This window comes from Callorhinus ursinus, unplaced genomic scaffold (assembly GCF_003265705.2).
Source record: "Callorhinus ursinus isolate GAN/ISIS: 27379988/994484 unplaced genomic scaffold, GSC_fseal_2.0 scaffold18, whole genome shotgun sequence".
Taxonomy (NCBI): Eukaryota; Metazoa; Chordata; class Mammalia; order Carnivora; family Otariidae; genus Callorhinus; species Callorhinus ursinus.
In genome coordinates, this window is record NW_027397080.1 from 9741418 (window position 1) to 9759318 (window position 17901).

A 17901-nucleotide genomic window follows, 5' to 3' on the forward strand; every position below is an offset into this window, starting at 1 on the left:
AAGGACAACAGCCAAGACACTATAAAGTCTCTACTGTGTTTAAAATCAGATCACAGATAGTCTACTAATTATGTAAATGATACATCAGAACAGGCAAATGGTGCATCCAATTATGGGAATAAGGTACTCTGAATAATCACTTTTATCTTCCAAATGCAGAGAAGTCTCTAAGACACAATCATAAATGAAGGACAGTGGTCTCCCAGTTCTAGAGTTACAGAAACATGTGTGGCTCTGATACTGCTCTGAGGAAACCCTTGTTGCTCGACCACCTGGATTTTTTTGTGTTTACTGTTTTCAAACCTGGAGGGCTAATGCATTTCCATTATCAATAAGATTGTTGAGATGGACATTCTCCCTCCCATTGTTGTAGACAAAGCATAGCAAGTCGCTGAAAATCAGATGTGGATCAGGAGAGATTGTAGATATCCCCCACTCGGCCTGGAGAGCTCAGCAAAGCCAACTGGGCAGAAGCTTTTATTATTATTATTATTATTATTATTATTATTATTATTAAAGACTTTATTTGAGAGAGAGAGAGTGGGGGGAAGGGCAGAGGGAGAGAACCTTTATGCAGATTCCCCGATGAGTGGGGAAATCGATGTAGGGCTTGAGATCATGACCTGAGCCAAAACCAAGAGTCAGATAGTTAACCAGCTGAGCCCCCCAGGCGCCCCAGGGCAGAAGCTTTTAGACAAGACCTTGAAGCGTTCTTCTTCCCCACTCCCTTCACCAGACCCTTTGCCTCCCTGCTACGGCCTGATCCCCAGCGCACGGGTGGTAGTTGTCAGGTTGGCATAGAGCTCTCCACGCTAGCCCCAGATTGCATTAGTAGCAATTCACTATAGTCCCTTTCCATTTGCAGGAGGTCAGTTGTATTCCCGAATGCTCTCACTGCTTTCACTCCTGTGCCAGAACAGATGCACAGTGGCAGGTCTGTGTTCACTCTCCTCCTTCCAAAACCATGACTGATCCACATGCTTTCCAGATCCCAGGAAAAACCACCTGGTGGAGATCATCTTGGATGTCAACGTCAGTCAGCTAACTGAGAGGCTGAAGGGAATGTTCATCCGCCAGATTGGGGTCCTCCTGGGGGTGCTGGATTCCGACATCATTGTGCAAAAGATTCAGCCGTACACGGAGCAGAGGTAGCTGGGCAATGAACGGGGGGTGAAAAGGCAAGACCAGGGGCCCCCTGGGCTTCCTGACTGAGCTGAGAAATAGTGTGGGTAGATAGAGAAGGGTGGGCTCTCTGACCAAGAACTGCTCATGGTTTCCATTTCTTTAATGAACTTTTCTCTTCCAGCACAGGTCACATACTCAGTACTAGATAGTGTAGCAGGGTACCAGGGTACCAGGTCAGAAGAGGTCCATTATGTTTGAAGGCCATAGTCTAGTAGGGAAGACAATCAGGATAAACATATAATATCAATACAGGGTGAATTTGACAGACTATGTGGTATCACGGAGACATAGGGGCAAGGCCAATTAATTCTTCCAGAGGAGTAGGGGCAGGATGTGGTCCAAAGATTTTCCACTGAGCAAGCATAGAAAGACTAGGAGGAAATTCGTAATAGGGGAATAGCATGAGCCATGGTCCTGTGGTATGAAAGTACAGAGTTTCCTCTGGAAGAAGTCCTTTGGTTCAGAGCACTTCCTAGGCCCCAGGACAAGGTGGGAGATGAGACTGCCTGTATAGATGGAGAACAGTCATAAGCAAGCCAAGTTGTTTTGTTTTTATAGTTTGGGAAGGGGAGGACTCAAGTTAGGTTGTTTTATATGTGTGAAGTTTTTGTAGCAAGGAAATTTGGGTTTTGTTTTGCTTTAGGAAGACCAGCAGTGTGGATGCTAAACCAAAATAGGGAAAGACAGAAGGCTGAGGAGCCTAGAACTAGTCTAGTAAAAAGATAATAAAACCTAAGTTAAGGTAGTGGCAATGGAATGACAGAAGAAATGAAAAGAAAACAGAGGAAAATCAGAAGGACATGACAATCCTTTGGGAATGAAGGTGAATGAAGCCTCTAACATAAGACTTTAGGTTTGGATGCCTGGATAGATGGCAGATGCCATTAACTGAGGTTAGGGATACAGAAGGAACCAGTTTCTTTTTTTTTTTTTTAAAGATTTTATTTATTTGATAGAGAGCAAGAGAGCACAAGCAGGAGGAGCAGTAGAGGGAGAGGGAGAAGCAGGCTCCCTGCGGAGCAGGGAGCCCGATGCGGGGCTCGATCCCAGGACCCTGGGATCATGACCTGAGCCGAAGGCAGACACTTAACCATCTGAGCCACCCAGGCACCCCGGAAGGAACCAGTTTCAAAGAAAAGATAATGAGTTCAGTTTTGACTGTTGAATTTAGGGTGTCTCATGGGTGACATGGAGAGGTATTTCATCAGTGGCAAGTACGGGCTGGAACTTGGGCAGGAAAAAAAGCCAGAGATAAGGAGTCACTGCACACAGGCAGGAATCAAAGCCATGAGGACAGAGGAGTCACTCTGAGGGAGTGTCCAGCGCTCTGGGGAGCCCCAGTATTTAAGGAGGAGGCAAGGAAAGGAGCCAGCAAAGGAAACTAGGAACCAATAGTAGAGAAGTGGGAGGAAAAGCAGGTGGGCGTGGTCTGCTGACAGTTGGGGCTGCCAAAGGATTCAAATGCCACAGAGGAAGAGTATGGTGAGGACATAAAACAGGCTTTTGGCTTTGTGATTAGGAGATCATTAGAACTACAGTGAGAGCATTTTACTTCAATGTTGGGGACAGAGGGCAAATTGATGTCATGGCTGGAGGATACAGAGATGGTAAATGTAACAAGAGGTTGATGCTGAAAATAAGATGAGAGATCGAAAGAACACCTTTTAAAGACAGGAAATACTTGAGCACTTTGATGGACTAAGGGAAGGTGCAAAGGAAAAGTAGAAGGTGGAGGCTGGGGAGGTGGGTTCCAAATGGGGGCAGGTCTGGGGGACCAGCTGCGGGCAGAGCAGAGCAGCACTTTCTCTGGAGATGGGAGGAAGGGCAGGCAGATGTACTATGATGGTTGGATTTTAGAGGTAGGCAGGATGACATTCGAGAGCGTTGGTACCAGCGTGCTGGGTTTTGTCTTTGAAACTGGAGGCAAGACCATCTGCTTTGAGGAGGTGGGAAGGAGGTGGGCAGCCTGAGGAAAATGGTAAAGGTTGGGAACAGCAGCTCCAGAAAAGGGTATTGGCTTTGAGCAGTATTGAGGTCTCAGCCAAGGTTAGAGACATGAGGTTAGTGTGGTGGTTCCCAACTCTAGCTACACGATAGAACCACCTGGAGTTTTTGTGAATATGCCGTTACCTGCGCCTCACCCCCAGAGATTAGGATTCAGTTGGTCTGGAGTGAGGTCTGGGCACCTGAAATATCAAAGCTCTCTACGTGAGTCTAACACGCAGTCAGGGCTCACTGGGTCAGAGCATGATGATTAGGAATTTCTTTTTAAGCTCTGCTGGCTGCCTGGGAGTAGGAACAGAGAGAATGGCTGCTTGGATTGACCCGAGCTGGTGGGGATCGGGGCAGACGCAATGCTAATTCATTGGTGGGCATGCTGCTGGAAGTGTCACGGAAGGGTTTGCTAGCACACTTGGTCTCACTGCATCTGGAGGAGGATGCAGGAGCAAGAGAAAAGCATCACAGTGGCTCTGGGTTTCTGACTTGGACTCATTGGCCTAGTTGAGAAATTCAGGGAGGATAGGCGTGGCGGGCGTATATGACGATGGGAAAGAGCGCAGGACTGACACCAGACAAACCCATTAGTGTCAGCTCTGGGACGATGAGTAAGGTACTGCCCCTCTCTGAACCTGGCCTGCCGCTTGTAAAAATGCTAGTCCCCTTTTATAGGATTGTTACTGAGAATTAAATAAGAGAATGTTTATATAGTCCCTACCACATAGAGAGAGTGCTCAGTTGGTGGTTATTATAGGTTTGAGACCTGTTGGATTAGAGGTGCCTAGGAGAGGTATGGGGTGGATATTCTAGCAAGCTTTTGTAGATGTAGATGTTGTCATTCAGGAGAGACAAGGGGAGAAGAGGTGAAGATTTGAGGGTTACTGGTATCAAGAGAGAAATTGCAACTATCAGCATGGATTAGATAACTGGGAGAAAATCATGAGAAATGGACCACAGATCTTTTATGGCAAAGGTTTGTTTCTTCATTCTGGAATTTATAGTACCCCACTGTTTGTGTCACCATGCAGCAAACTTGTAGAGTCTTTTATGACAGTGCTTCCCAACCTTTTATGTCCTGCCACACGTAGGAAGCGATGCTATGTGTACGACATTTTGGGATAAATCGATGAGGCTGCTTGACTGGAAGGAACTGACCCAGGGCCTCCTGGTCCCAGTAGCCACCCTGTGTGCCAAGGGGATCACTATCTTGGACGCACCTACAACCCAGTGTGACCCACTGATTGCAAAGGTTTGGCTGTGAGAGTAATGTGGAGTCAAGTGGGCTCCCTGCAATGAAAGCCAAGGCATAAACAGGCTTTGTGCTCACATAAATGTGAGGTCAAACATGGTCTGCCTTGGACAGAAACTGACAGAAAAGCAAACAGATTGTGGACATGGGGTAGCATAATCTTATACCAACCATACCACTGTGTAGGGTCTTTCTTGTTGCTCTTGTAGTAATGATCATTTGGCTGTTTTGATCCATGGATTATGCTTTTTTTAAAGATTTATTTATTTGAGAGAGAGAGAGCAAGAGAGAGAGAGCATGAGCAGGGGGAAGAGCAGAGGGAGAGAGAGAAACAGACTCACTGCTGAGCAGGGAACCCGATGCAGGGCTCGATTCCAGGAACCTGGGATCATGACCTGAGCCAGAAGCAGATGCTTAACTGACTGAGCCACCCAGGCGCTCCCATGGATAATGCTTTGATGCTGTCCGACGGTAGACATTTTTCAGAGTGTTGTGGTTTGTCTTACAGATAACCTAGACACAAACCCAACAGCACCACACCACAGTCTTAGCTGGTAAAAGGCTGACAGCAGAGATGTAGTGTAGCCAAATCCCCATTTTCCTGACCTCCAGTTGCTGGTTTGGAATGGGTCCTCTTGTGAGCTGGGACAGCTTAGGGCCTTTCTGAACGTGTAGGTTTTGGAGTCAGACATCTCAGGGTTGGGATTTGGCTCTGCCATAATTAACTGTGTGACCCTGGGCAAGTTACTTAACCCTTCCGAGCCCATGCTGTCCCCTGTGAAGTGGAGAGGACACCGAGAGCGGCTTGCAGGGAGAGAAGGCTTCTGGTCCTTGGCCCAGTGCCCAGCACGCCGGCAGGTGCTCTGTACCGAACGTAGCTGCCGCTGCTGTGGACGGCTTCCGCTCATTCACACTGTCTCGTGTCTCTGCAGCACCAAGATGGTATTTTTTGTCCAAAACGAGCCTCCCCACCAGATCTTCAAAGGCCATGAGGTGGCAGCGATGCTCAAGAGTGAGCTGCGGAAGCAGAAAGCAGACTTTCTGATATTCAGAGCCCTGGAAATCAATACTGTCAGTGAGTAGTTCTGGGCAGCTGGAAAGAAGAGTCTGCCCAGTGCCCACAGCTCCCCACAGCCCCTCTGTCCTCAGGCTTCATCTCCTGTTCTCGAGGAGCACGGAGATAATCACTTTGCTCCACTGCCCAGTGTCCTGAAAGCTCCTGACTCGGCCCAGAGGTTCTTCACCTGGGGTCCATGGGCCTGCGATGTAGCATTCAGAGGGGCTAGGAGTTTGGAAAGAAAATAACATCTTTATGTCATTCATTCAGTCATAATAATGACTGAAATTCATTATTTCTGTCAATTAGGAAGGTAGGCAAAAACTCCAGTAGTATTAACAGAACCTGTGACTTTAAGGCAGTAGAAATCACTGGTAATTTCATAACATACTACATGACGAAATGTCATTTTTACTCATCACCACTTCAAAATTATGGCAGTTGTTAGACCCGCTGCTAGATCTGGTCACTTAAGGTTTTCATAAAGACACACATGTATGATTAGCTTAAAACTGTATATTCTTAAATATTTCAAAAACATGGGCAATATTTCCTTCGTAATACTGTATTTTGGCATTTACATGATGCACAGAAGGGCCCTGAAAGATTAGGCACTGCCCACAGGGAGTAGCCACAAGTAGAACAGCCAGACTGTGTCAGTGGCCTTGCTGACTGCTGCCGGCCCATCTGCCTGTGACTGTCACCGCTGGGGGCGGGGGGGGGGGGGGGGGGTGCAGCGCGGGCAGCAGCACCATGGGCAGGGGCGCCCTCTGTCTTCCCGTGTGCCGGCAGCCGCCGGGCCAGCCCTGACTCCTGTCGACCTGTCCCCTTTTCCTCTGCTTGCAGCATGCCAGTTGAACTGTTCTGACCATGGCCACTGTGATTCATTCACCAAACGCTGTATCTGTGACCCTTTCTGGATGGAGAACTTCATCAAGGTGCAGCTGAGGGATGGAGACAGCAACTGCGGTGAGGCTTCTGCTCGGCACTGTGCCAGTGGCTTTGGCGCTGAATGTGGTTCTGAGTTGAGCAGGTGGGTGGTGGTGTTTCCGAGGCAGATGAGCAAGCGAGAAGAACTCCGTGTATTTTTTTGTTTGCAGAGGACTTTTCCTTCTTTTCTCCAGGCAGCTCTGGGTTAGAGCAGAGTTCTGCAGCGGGCTCGGACAAAGAACCAGGCTTAGGTCCAACGGAGTGCAAACTGCAGCCTGAGTCAGATCAGCTGCAAGGCCTCCTGGCTCTTTGGAGTGCCTCTCTGCGGCAGCCCAGTGGGAGCCCTCAGGTTTCTGGGCCCCCCGGCCCCCTGGGCAAGCTCCTTACAGCCTGTCCCACTGCCCCAGGGGCTTAGCAGGGACAGTGCAAGAGGTGGAAAGCTTCAGCTGCCCACAACTACAAGGTCTCCCCTGCCCTGGGCCGCTGTGGGGGCCGCCTTGTCCGCAGAACCAAGCCACTTGCCAAGGCTGGGGGCAGCCCAGCCTGCCCTCCTGGCTCCTGTCTTCACAGCCCTCCCCATTTTGTTTCTCTTGGCAGAGTGGAGCGTGTTGTATGTTATCATTGCCTCCTTTGTCATTGTTGTCGCCCTGGGAATCCTGTCCTGGACGGTGATCTGTTGTTGTAAGAGGTAAGATGGATTCTCCTTGGAAATTCATTAGAGCTTCTGGACGTGTATTCATTAGGGAGGTATCTGGCACCTTCACATGGAAGGCACTGAGTCTTGGGGTTCCTCGCTTCCTGTCATGGCCCAAGGCAGGCACAGAAAGGCTTTCGTCACCCTCTCCCACTCCTGAGAGCAGGAGCGCACTTTCTCAGCCACGTGGCTGTCACTGCACTGATGCGCAACCTGGGAAGCGTGGCCGTGGCCGGGGTGGGAGCGGGCGGGCCTGGGCCGTGGGCCTGGGTCACCCTTCTAGAGGGTGTGTTACTGCTCCACACCTGCCTCACCACTCGACACAGGAGTTCTCAATTCTGCCCTCCTTTGTAGTTGGGATTCACGTGTCTACATGTTTTCATGCATTTGTAGACTTTGGTTAGTCATGATTAAGTGTTTGGATTTTTTTGGGGTAGAGTGTTCCTATCTAGTCTTATGATATTTAATGGGAATGTTTATTATATGTTTTTCATTATTAATAATGATTTCTACATTACTGTGTGCCAAACACCAGGATGATATTTTGTAGGTAATATTTTTTAAATGCATATAACCACCTTTTCTCATCTCACAGCTAAGGAGGTGTAGGCTCAGGAAAATGGCCTCATCTGTCCGTGGACACACAGTTAATAAGTAGCAGAGCTGAGATTTAACCTGCAGTTTAACCTCACATAAAACGTAGAAAGTGAAAACAATTTAAAAAAATTCCCACCATTAATAGCTTATTGGTTTAATGCTTTCCTCCGCCCTCCACCACTCAAGCATCAGTTTTTTGTTCTCTTGAATTACTGTAATAGGGAGAAACGGAGCGTGTCTGACTTCACATTGCTTTCCTTCCCTTGCTGCTGTGACCTACAGCTTAGAAACTTCTGCTGAGCCCTGCACATACACATGCTAATCATCAACGGAACTTTGCTTACAGCTGAGATTTACAAAAAACTGCTTTTTTAACCTGAAACCTACCTACCTCAAGGGGATATGGAAGTACATATAGAAATGCCTGTGCTGTGTTTTAAGATTCACAGGAACAACATGGCCAGATTCCTACAGAGATCAACTGACCAAGGACAAAGAAGTTACACAGCCTTCTTGGATGTCTGCAGATATGAGTCACTTTTTGACTCCAACCTCCTCCCACTTCCCCCCCCCTTTCTTACATTAAAGAAGCTCAAATCTCATCCTGGGGAAGATGGTTCTATGGGACAGGAGTCCACCATCTCCTTGTCTTGCTGGGTTTCTACATCAAGTTGCTTTCCTTGCCCCAAGAAATCTTTCCCCTCGACTTCCTGGCCTGTCTTGTGGTGAGCGGGATGAGCTTGCACTCTGTTAAATTTGTTTTTACCCAATCTCTGCTTCCTTGCCACTGTAGAGTGGTGACTCCGTGGTCAGATGGTCATAGTTTCCTTATTATCCCAGAATTGGTGAGGAGTATTTGAAGAACCAATCACAGTTGCCACCTTCCCTCGGCTGGGAAGCATAGAAAAGAACAATCCTTCTGTTAGGCAGCTCCCACCAGGACAGGGCCCTCTCTGCAGTCTGGCTGAGCTACCTGAGTCTCACTCAGAAACCACTTCTTTTTTTTTTTTTTTTTTTTTTAAGATTTTATTTATCTGAGAGAGAGAGAGAGTGAGTGAGTGAGAAACAGCATGAGAGGGAAGAGGGCCAGAGGGAGAAGCAGGCTCCCCGATGAACCAGGAGCCCGATGTGGGACTCGATCCTTGGACTCGAGGATCATGACCTGAGCTGAAGGCAGTCGCTTAACCAACTGAGCCACCCAGGCACCCCATCAGAAACCCCTTCTTGAGCAGCAGTGGGGATTGTGTTTTTCAGGCAGAAAGGAAAACCCAAGAGGAAAAGCAAGTACAAGATCCTGGATGCCACGGATCAAGAGAGTCTGGAACTGAAGCCAACCTCCCGAGCAGGTAGTGGCCCTTGGGGTCGGGGGTGGGGCCTCTAGATCCGTGCACTCTCCCTGGGAAGGGCTGCTGTCACTAGTCCCCTCCTAAATGGGTCGCTAACGGCTGTTTGTTCTGGGAAAGCATTCTGTCAACTGCTTGATGAAGGCCGAGGGCTGACCTTGCCCCACCCTGGCAGAAGCCGCATGCTGGCTGAGCTCTGAGCCGGGGCCCACCTCTCAGTATTGCTTCACTTTGCAGAGGGACTCAGCCTCTCACTCTTGTTGGCCTGCTCATCTGCTTCAGGGTTCCCTCCTGGCTTTCAGCTTTTCAGGCTGCCCCCGGGAGTCCGGCTCAGGGACCTGGGTCTCTTAGGCCTAACCAGTCTGTCCTTTCTGGGCAGACAACAAGGTGAGGCAGGAAGGAGATTGAAGCCACCGTGCGCTAGCTGACCCCCTCTTCAGCCGGCCTTGCTCTCCTGGCTTCCTCCAGCCAGCATGTGGCAGATCCGCAGGCCCCACCGATGGCCTGCAGCAGGCGGGAGGGCAGCTTGTCTGCTGGCTCCGGTGCACGGGGCCCATCTGTCAGCTGCCTCCCACCAGAATGGCCAACTGTGCCAGCTCTGAGATGGCTTCGGTGAGGGGGCAGGCAGGGGCGCCCTTCTTTGGCTGGGTGTCATCATCGGTGAGCTTTCCACACGTCATGAGGCCATGGCGGGCATCGACCATTTGTGGGACTCTAGGTAGAGCTATTCCTAAACACCTGGCAAGCAGAACTTTTCTTATACAAAGTATTAAACGGCGCTCATACTTAAAGCTTTGTATTAGAAGGGGCGGGAGGGGAACACAGAGCCTTCCGAGAGCATTTCAGGCTGCAGGGGAGTAAGGACACATCAGAAGAAAACAAGAGCTCTGAGGTGGTCTGGGCTCCGCACCCAGGCAGCTGGGTTGGAGAAGGCCGCGGGGTGGCGCCTGGCGGTGTGGGGCTTGTCGAAGCCGAGAGGGGCAGCCGAAGCCTCCCACGTGGACAGACTGGGAATGGGGCCTGGGGGTAAAAACGTGCACAGTCCACCCTCCACATAGCAGTTAGGGTTATTTTCACGTCTCCCAAAGGTTTCCCACCCCTTGAAATCCTTCAGTGACCGACTTTGGGTCTGGCCGACATGGCCTGGGGTGAGCTTTCATCTGTTCGCGTCTCTGAGATCTTCCTCCTTGTTGACCTCTCTCTTCCTCAGCGAATTCTGCCAGTTCTTATTTCTGTCCAGAAAGCTCTTTCTCACCCCTCCCTTAACCTGCCCACGTCATGCTCATCTCTCTGCCATGTGTCTGTTTTGGCATTTCTCTCCCTGTGTTGCACTAGTTACGTGTGTGTCCCCTTACCAGTCAGTGGAATCGTTGAGGGCAGGGACTGTATCTTACTCATCAGTGCGCATGGGGGGAGACCACTGTGCCAGGCCCTGTGCCGGACAGCAGTTACATTACGGGGAGCCAGACCAACGGACTCTGCTCCTGCGCAGCTTCCATCACACAGACACGAAACACACAAACTCACAAATATACATAATGTGATAATGAAAGGTCTTTATAAAGAGTAACACTTGAACTGAGACTCAAGGGACGAGTAGGCGTTAGCCACAGGAGTCTGGGAAAGAGCAGTCCAGGCAAAGGAGCAGAGTCGGTAAAGGCCCAGCTGCCAGAAGGAGCGGAGGGCATCTGAGGAAGTAGGTGACCTGCTGGACATGGTGAGCCCGGAGCCAGCGGCATGAGGCTGCACACGTGAGCAGGGACCTGGCTGTGGGCTCCTCCTCAGTGCAGTGGGGAGCCACAGGCAGCTTTTTAAGGAGGTGAGTGGTCTGTTTGACTTACATTTTAAAAAACCCTGACTGCTCTGTGAGGGAACTGGGGGGGCAAGAGCGGGTAAAAGAGGATTCGATGGGATGTCCTCATGGTGGGGCGGTAATGAGATACGGAGAGACACACAGATTCCAGGTACCTTTGCGGGAAAGACTTGCTGCCACTTGTAGCGTGTTGGCCAAGGGGTGCGGGAGAAAAGGAGACGTGCTGGCTGATCCCTGAGCTGCTGCTTTGAGTATGTGTGGACTGGGTGGTACTGGAGAGGAAGTGCTGGAGAAGAGTATTGGTTTAGGACCCTTGGGAATGGGGTTGAGGAAATGAGGCTGGAAGACTGACGAGGATCAAAGTGTGGAAAGTTCCGAAAATCAGCGAAAGGAGTTAAGAATTCTGATGGTGATGAGCAGTGTCATGTTGAAAGTGCTGGCTTAGGAAAATCAGTCTAGTGGAGGCCAGCAAGGAGATTTTTGCAGTGGTCTAAGAGGGAGGTGACGATGGCTCAACTAGCATGCGGTCAACGGGATGGAGGGACAGGGAAGGTCAGGGCTGACTTGCGACCTGAGGGATAGAGAATGATTCTGTAGACAAAATTAAGGCATCAGTGCAGTGACAGCTTAGGTAAAAGAAGACGAATTCAGTTGAACTCAGCAGAATGGTTGAAGTGCCAAGCATCAGTGTAGGAATCTTCTAGATGCTGGTGAGGGTCAACACAAAAGTGGGTCACATCCCTTCTGGGGAGGATGTTGAGGGGCAAAAGAAGAGTCCAGAGCTGAAGAGCCCAGGAAGGGCCACCAGTCAGGGAGGAGGGGCACCATTAGGGAGTGCTCAGCCGCGTCTGTTGCTGCAGAAGGCAGAGATAAAAAGTTTCCATGATGAGGACACCAGAAGGAGAAGCTTCTGGTCATCTCAAGGGCTGGAGTAGGATGGGGACTACAGGCTGAAGTGAAAGTGTAGGTTGTCTAGGCAGTAAGCAGCCAGTGAGGGAACAGGGCCCGAACTATTGAGAAGTTCTTTACAAGGGGAGCGGGGAGTTGTGGAGAAGCAGGGCACGGCTGGAGGGTGAGGCTTCAGGCAGAGATGCAGAAGACAGAGGTGAGGCTCCTGAGGAGAAGACAGCGAGAGGGAAAGGAGAGGAGAGGGTGGGGGATAACGGAGTTCCTTCGGCAACGGCAGAGTGGAGGGAAAGGCTGGGGGACAGCACCAGAAAGTGCTGGGCTGAAGAGGCAAAATGGGAAGGAGGTAGACGTCCAGTGAAAGGGGGGGTTGTGGCAAGGAGAGCCCCACGGTGGCCAGTTGCATCTGGGTCACCAAGGTAAGACTATAGAGGACAGCCAGGAGGCCCTTCTGTGTGGGCAGTGTGTAGCTGAGGGAGCAGCGAGAGTCCCTTTGCATTTGGTCTTGTGTGCCTCACTGGGCTGAAGCCCCCGTTCTTGTTCTGGACTCAGCCCATGAGTGGGTGCAACCTGGAGCAGAGGCACTGGCAGGACGGGAGAACGGGATTCGAGCCTGTTGGCATAAGGCCTGGAACTTGAGAAGTTCAGCCCGAAGCGAGGATTTAGTGGGCCATGTTGCGGAGAAAGGGAACGCATGTGGAGGTGAGCTGGCACTGGCCCTGTTTGCTGGGAGCCAGGCTGAGCTTGGACCAGGGCTGCCTGTGGAGCTGGAGCGCTCAAGGCCGCAAGGCCAGGCCTGAGGGATGCCCACCCTCAGGAGACCTGGTTTACATTCAGCAACTGTGGTTTTTGGGTTTGTTTTTGCTATTGACTTTTCAAAAGCTTTCTCTTGAAGCATATTAGATTGAACCATATGAAATGACGGATATTTGACTTTTCTGACCTTTAAAAATGGCAGTTTTTTGTGGTTCAGTCTAATGTGTACGGAAGATCATAAGGACAGCTTGCTGGGTTTTCAACAAGTGAACATGCCCATATAATCCGCTCCCTTTCTTTCCGGTTACTGCCTTCCCCCGGCCGACTTCCTTCTACCACCTTGGAGTAGTTTATATAAATGGAGTCACTGTGTTTGGCCCCTTCCACTCACCATTACATTTAGGACGTTCCTCTGTGTTGTTAGGTAGGGCACGAGTCTGTTCATTCCCTGCTGTGTAATCTCCACTGTGTGAATGTTTTTGGCGGGTATACGGTCGTCAGGCAATTGAATTCTTTCCATTTTTGGCTGTTCTGAGGAGGGCTGCTGCAGATACTCTTGTCCGCGCCCAGCTTGTCCTGTTTAGTGGGTGAAATTGCTCAGTTCTCCAGGCAGGGCAGGAGTTTGTGTGGGAAGGCCCCGGGTGAGTGCTGTCTGCTGTGGAGCCAGGCGCATGTCTCCCGCTCCGGCTCCTGTCCTCTGCAGCCGTGGAGGAAGAAGGGCTCGGGCCGGTCTCTGAGAGAGGGAAGCTGTGTGTGGGCACTCAGAGGGGCATATGTCCCCACAGGGCAGAGGGGAAGGGGTATTTCAGCTACAGGGGCAGAGCCGGGGTTTGGGGGACCTTGAGCCTCCCCTGGGCTTGGCTCTTACGTTGGCTACTGTCCTCCACCACACTGGAGAAGCTCAGGATGCTGGCGTCAGCCTTACGTCATTCTGGCCAGGAAGGGGCAGAACGGCCGAGAATCCTGAGAAACACTCCTTCGGTGTTTCAGGGGATCTGGGTGGGACCAGCGGGGAGGGAGAGTGATTGTTGGATATGGGGGGGTCAAACGCACCTCACCTGTCTGGTCACTTTTTTTTTTTTTTTTAAAGATTTTTATTTATTTATTTTGAGAGAGAGAGAATGAGAGAGAGAGCACATGAGATGGGGGGAGGGTCAGAGGGAGAAGCAGACTCCCCGCTGAGCAGGGAGCCCGATGCGGGACTCGATCCCGGGACTCCAGGATCATGACCCGAGCCGAAGGCAGCCACCCAACCAACTGAGCCACCCCAGGCGCCCAGTCTGGTCACCTTTTTAAGAAAGGAGGTAGGTCAGCTCCCAGGTGGGCGGTGCGGGGCCCGGAGCTCTGCCACGCCGGGTCCTCGCTGTGGGCACTTGCGGCTCCTCGTCCTGCCGGCTCAGCCTGCCTTCGGCTTTTTCCGGTGCAGCCTCTGCAGCCTTCGGGAGGATATGGAGTGAAGGTGATGCCAATGGCATCTTTTCTGACCTCAGCTGCTTCTTATGGGTCCTCGTTTGTGTGTTCTGATGAGCTGACGGCTTCGGACAGTTTCTGGGAGTCCCTGGTACTCCAGTCAGGCGCGCTCAGTAGGAGCGACCTCTCGGAGCCATGGGCCTGCTCTCTGCCTCCAGAACCCACGCCGTGAGGCCTCTCTTGGGCGTGAGGCTGCGTCCTCACTCAGTGTGGGGAACTCGGGCAGGCCCTTTGCCATCCACGCCGAGCCAGGACACGGTGCCAAGTTCATCCTCTAGAGCTGACCTCTTGTTTGCTGTGCTTTCTTTCCTGCGTCCTGTGGGAATTCCATCCTGTTCGTGAGGGGAGATGATAGAACATTCCACATTTCAACGAGAGAAGAACGTTGTTGGGTAGCACTAAGCAAAGCTAACGGATACTGGAGAGCAAGAATCCACACTGGGCCCCAGATCTGTTGGTGTCTTGTCTACTCTCTGTGTGACTTTCCTGAAGGAACTGTTCCAGCTAAGCAGGACCGGGAGAGGGGCTCTGGGAGCCCCTCGCAGCCCTCGAGAGGGGGGCGGGGGCTTTCCCGGTCCCTCTGCTTCTCTTCAGGCTGGGAGAAGGGTGCAGGGCCTGGCTCAAGCTGAGGAAGGGGTGTGCTCCTGACCCTGGATTCTGTCTCTTGCAGGCAGCAAACAGAAGGGCCCGATGCTGAGCAGCAGCCTGATGCGCTCCGAGTCGGAGCTGGACAGCGATGACGCCATCTTCACGTGGCCAGACCGAGAGAAGGGCAAACTCCTGCACGGTCAGAATGGCTCCGTGCCCAATGGGCAGACCCCACTCAAGGCCAGGAGCCCACGGGAGGAGATCTTGTAGCCACCTGGTCTGCGTCCTCAGGGTAGGAGTGGGCAGTGCCAGGGTCCAGAGCATTGCCCGGAGCTTCTCAGAGCTCCCCGTGTGTGGGCAGCGGTTGTCCCAGCGTCTGCTGGTCACTCCACCCTCATACCCCCCACCAGAGCTGCTGGTACTTGAATGCAGAGACATTCTCCAGGAACCCTGAATGAAGCTGTGAACGAAGAGGTTTCCTCTGTAAACCCTTCTGGTAGCCCCCCCCCCCCCCCCCCAACGTCCTCACCTCAGGGCCTCCTTCCCCGCAAACTCCTCCCCTGCTCCAAGGGCCATCCAGGCAGCTCCCAGCCTCCTCTCCAGCTCCCTGTCGGCAGCGTTGTGGCTCCCAGGGCGCCTGCACAGCAAGGCCCGGCTGCGCCCCAACACCTGGCTGCGGAACCAAGCGCGACCAGCCTCCTGCTCCGAGAGCCTGCCTGCGGCCACGTTCTTCATTCCCTTCTTTGGGCCAGAGTGCACCCTTTCGCCGATTACGGGCGGCCTGGCTGTTTCGGGAATGGAGGGAGGCCCCTCTGGCTGCTGGGCTGTCGTGTCAGACCGCTGGGCCGGCCGCGGACGTCTCCCTTCCTGCCCCGACCGGCCGCTTCAGGGGCCCCCACGCCCGGCGCCCGCAGGAGACAGGCACGCGCTGACTGGAACGTGACGGCATGAGCGCATGCGTGCGAGCGCCCCACCGCGGCTCCTGCTCCGCCTCTGTCCTCTCCGCGCGTCCCCTGCATGTGTGTGTCAGACTGTGCGCGCGTCAACTCCTCGCAGGGCTCTCGGCTACTTGCAAGGCACCCTTGACCTGGACGGAGTTTTAGCTCCTTGGAGCAGAGACTTCCTGAATCCCTGTGGCCCCATCACTCGTTCCTCGGCCATGTCCTCTTGAGTGTTGAGGAACGGGAGCTTTGGGGGAGTGACTTTTTGGAAAGAAACTTAGTTTACACTACTGCACTACTGTCGGTTGTGAGATGATTAAACACGCTATTTAATTGTACGGGCGCCTGCGTCGCTGACCTGTACCTCGGGTCCCGCCGCCTGCGCGTCCCGGGGACGTGACGGCTTCCGGGGCGCGGCCGCGGGCCTGGCATCGGTGCGCGTGGCCGGCGGTGCTGGGATCCGGCCTCGGCCGCTGGCTCCCGGCCCCCTGTCGCCTGCCGGCCAGCTTCTCCCCACGGGGTTTCTGTCCTCTTCTCCGCACCTGCTGTTAACACAAAAATGATTCATTCCCCCCCACCCCCTTGGCCAAGCAGGGGATTCGAAGTGTCCTAATGCCCGGGGTCTGGGCTTGAGATCTCCGGGCCCCCGTGCTTCCCCGGCGGCCTCGTGCCCCTCACGGAGCAGCTTGCATAGCTTGGGGCGGGGGAGGAGGAAGAGGGCTGGTGTCCAGTCTTGGGACTCCCGGAAAGGGAGGGGAGGGGACAGTGTTGTTCCTACTGTACCCAAGGCCCTGTGTACAAAAACCCACGGGGGTGGGCAGTACTGGCTCTGTCTTTCCAGATTCAGAAACTGAGGCAGAGCCAGAAGTAACTCAGTCCACGTACAGTAAATGACAGATTTAGAACTCAGGCCCTGCAGATCCTGTGTTTGGGCCGGATCAAAATCCCCTGGGAGGCTTGACAGGCCGTGGGGCCCCAACTGCAGATTTTCTGACTGAGGGGGTCTGGGGTGGAACAGGAGAATGTGCCTTTCTAACAGGTTCCCAGGAGAGGCTGTGCTGTTGGTCCAGGGAGCACACTTGAGAGAGCCACTGATCTTAGAAGCACGTGTTTAGTGCGGCAGCAGGGGCAGCAGCTGTCCCATCCTGAAGGAGTCGGAGGCCATCAGACAAGCCGAAGCTTAAATTGCTCCAGGCCACGGGTATGCATCTCCTCCACTGCACATGAGTGGTAGAGGGGCAGTGACCAGGACTTGGGGAGCTGAGTGTGACAGAAAAGCTTTAAAGAATTCGGGAAGGAGCTACAGGACTCGATCACTTCCTGGCTTTGTAGATTTTCCCTGTTTTGGGGGGAGTAGGACTCACTTCTCCAGCTAGCCGACCTCACCCACAGCTCACTGAGGATATGCCTCTGTCTCAGAGATGAATAAATAATTTTCTATCCCCTACTCCTCCCACCAAAAAAGGGGCAAAATCCAGGAACCCATGCTGCTTTCGTCCATTTGCCTCCAGCAGAGGAGCACTGAAACACCCCCAGCATTACAAAGGCCCCGGTGTCCTCTTACTCAGTGTCCTGTGGCTGCCTAGTCCCCAGCACAGCGGCTGGTCCGCACGTCACAGCAGCGCCTGTGAGGAGCACAGACTAACCCCGGCAGCGGTGCGTGAGACGGTGCGGGAGACGTGGCTCCTCAAAGGAAAACGGCAGCTGAACAAGGGAAAAGATGGCAGAGCTCACCACTACTGAGCTGAGCTAAGCTGACACCCCAGGGGAACATGGCCCACTAAGTTCCCAGTAGTATTACTCAGAGAGGAGAATAAAGAGAAGCAATTAAAATATGCAACAGTAACATAAGATGGAGGGGTGGGGATCAAGTGAGGGCTGAAATTAAAGCAACCTAAGCTCCTTCCACAGGAGGACAGTAAAAAATGATTAGCTTTAGAGTGTAAGTCATGTATTCATGTTGCAAGTATTGAGAGAGCCACTGGGAACTAGAATATGTAACATCTACACCAGACACGGGGAGAAAAAAATTAATACGTCAACCAATGAAACTGTAAACATAGGAACACATTAAAAATGTGACCACTTAATGGGCAAAAGTTGTCAGATTGGACATTAAAACCACCACCACCCTACTTCTAAACAGAAGTTAATAGAGACGCCTAAAATATAACATCGAAAGACTGGGGAAAAAAAAAAGACAGTAAATTTCTACCATGGGCTTTGGTTCCTATTAAGACAGTGAAGTGGCACAGGCTCTGGCTCCCTTCCCCAAAATTTAATTTAGAAAAACAATACACCTTAGGAGATGGCATAAATCTGAGGAACCACCACGAAAACCTATAAGAAATCCCTCCCAAATCCTGTAAGAAAC

General features: G+C 52.2%; 1 protein-coding gene across 8 annotated transcripts in view; it reads left to right on the top strand.

Moving 5' to 3' along the window:
• Positions 1-15865, top strand: part of KIAA0319L (KIAA0319 like) — a 98457-nt gene extending 82592 nt beyond the window's left edge. For all 8 annotated transcript variants that reach the window (XM_073902930.1, XM_073902925.1, XM_073902926.1 and 5 more), the window contains 6 exons: positions 989-1148; positions 5365-5507; positions 6336-6458; positions 7017-7107; positions 8965-9056; positions 14669-15865. In XM_073902930.1, the coding sequence (XP_073759031.1) occupies positions 989-1148; positions 5365-5507; positions 6336-6458; positions 7017-7107; positions 8965-9056; positions 14669-14856 (797 nt within the window). In that variant the 3' untranslated portion in view covers positions 14857-15865. The remainder of the gene's footprint in view (positions 1-988; positions 1149-5364; positions 5508-6335; positions 6459-7016; positions 7108-8964; positions 9057-14668) is intronic.
• The last annotated feature ends 2036 nt before the right edge of the window (positions 15866-17901 follow it).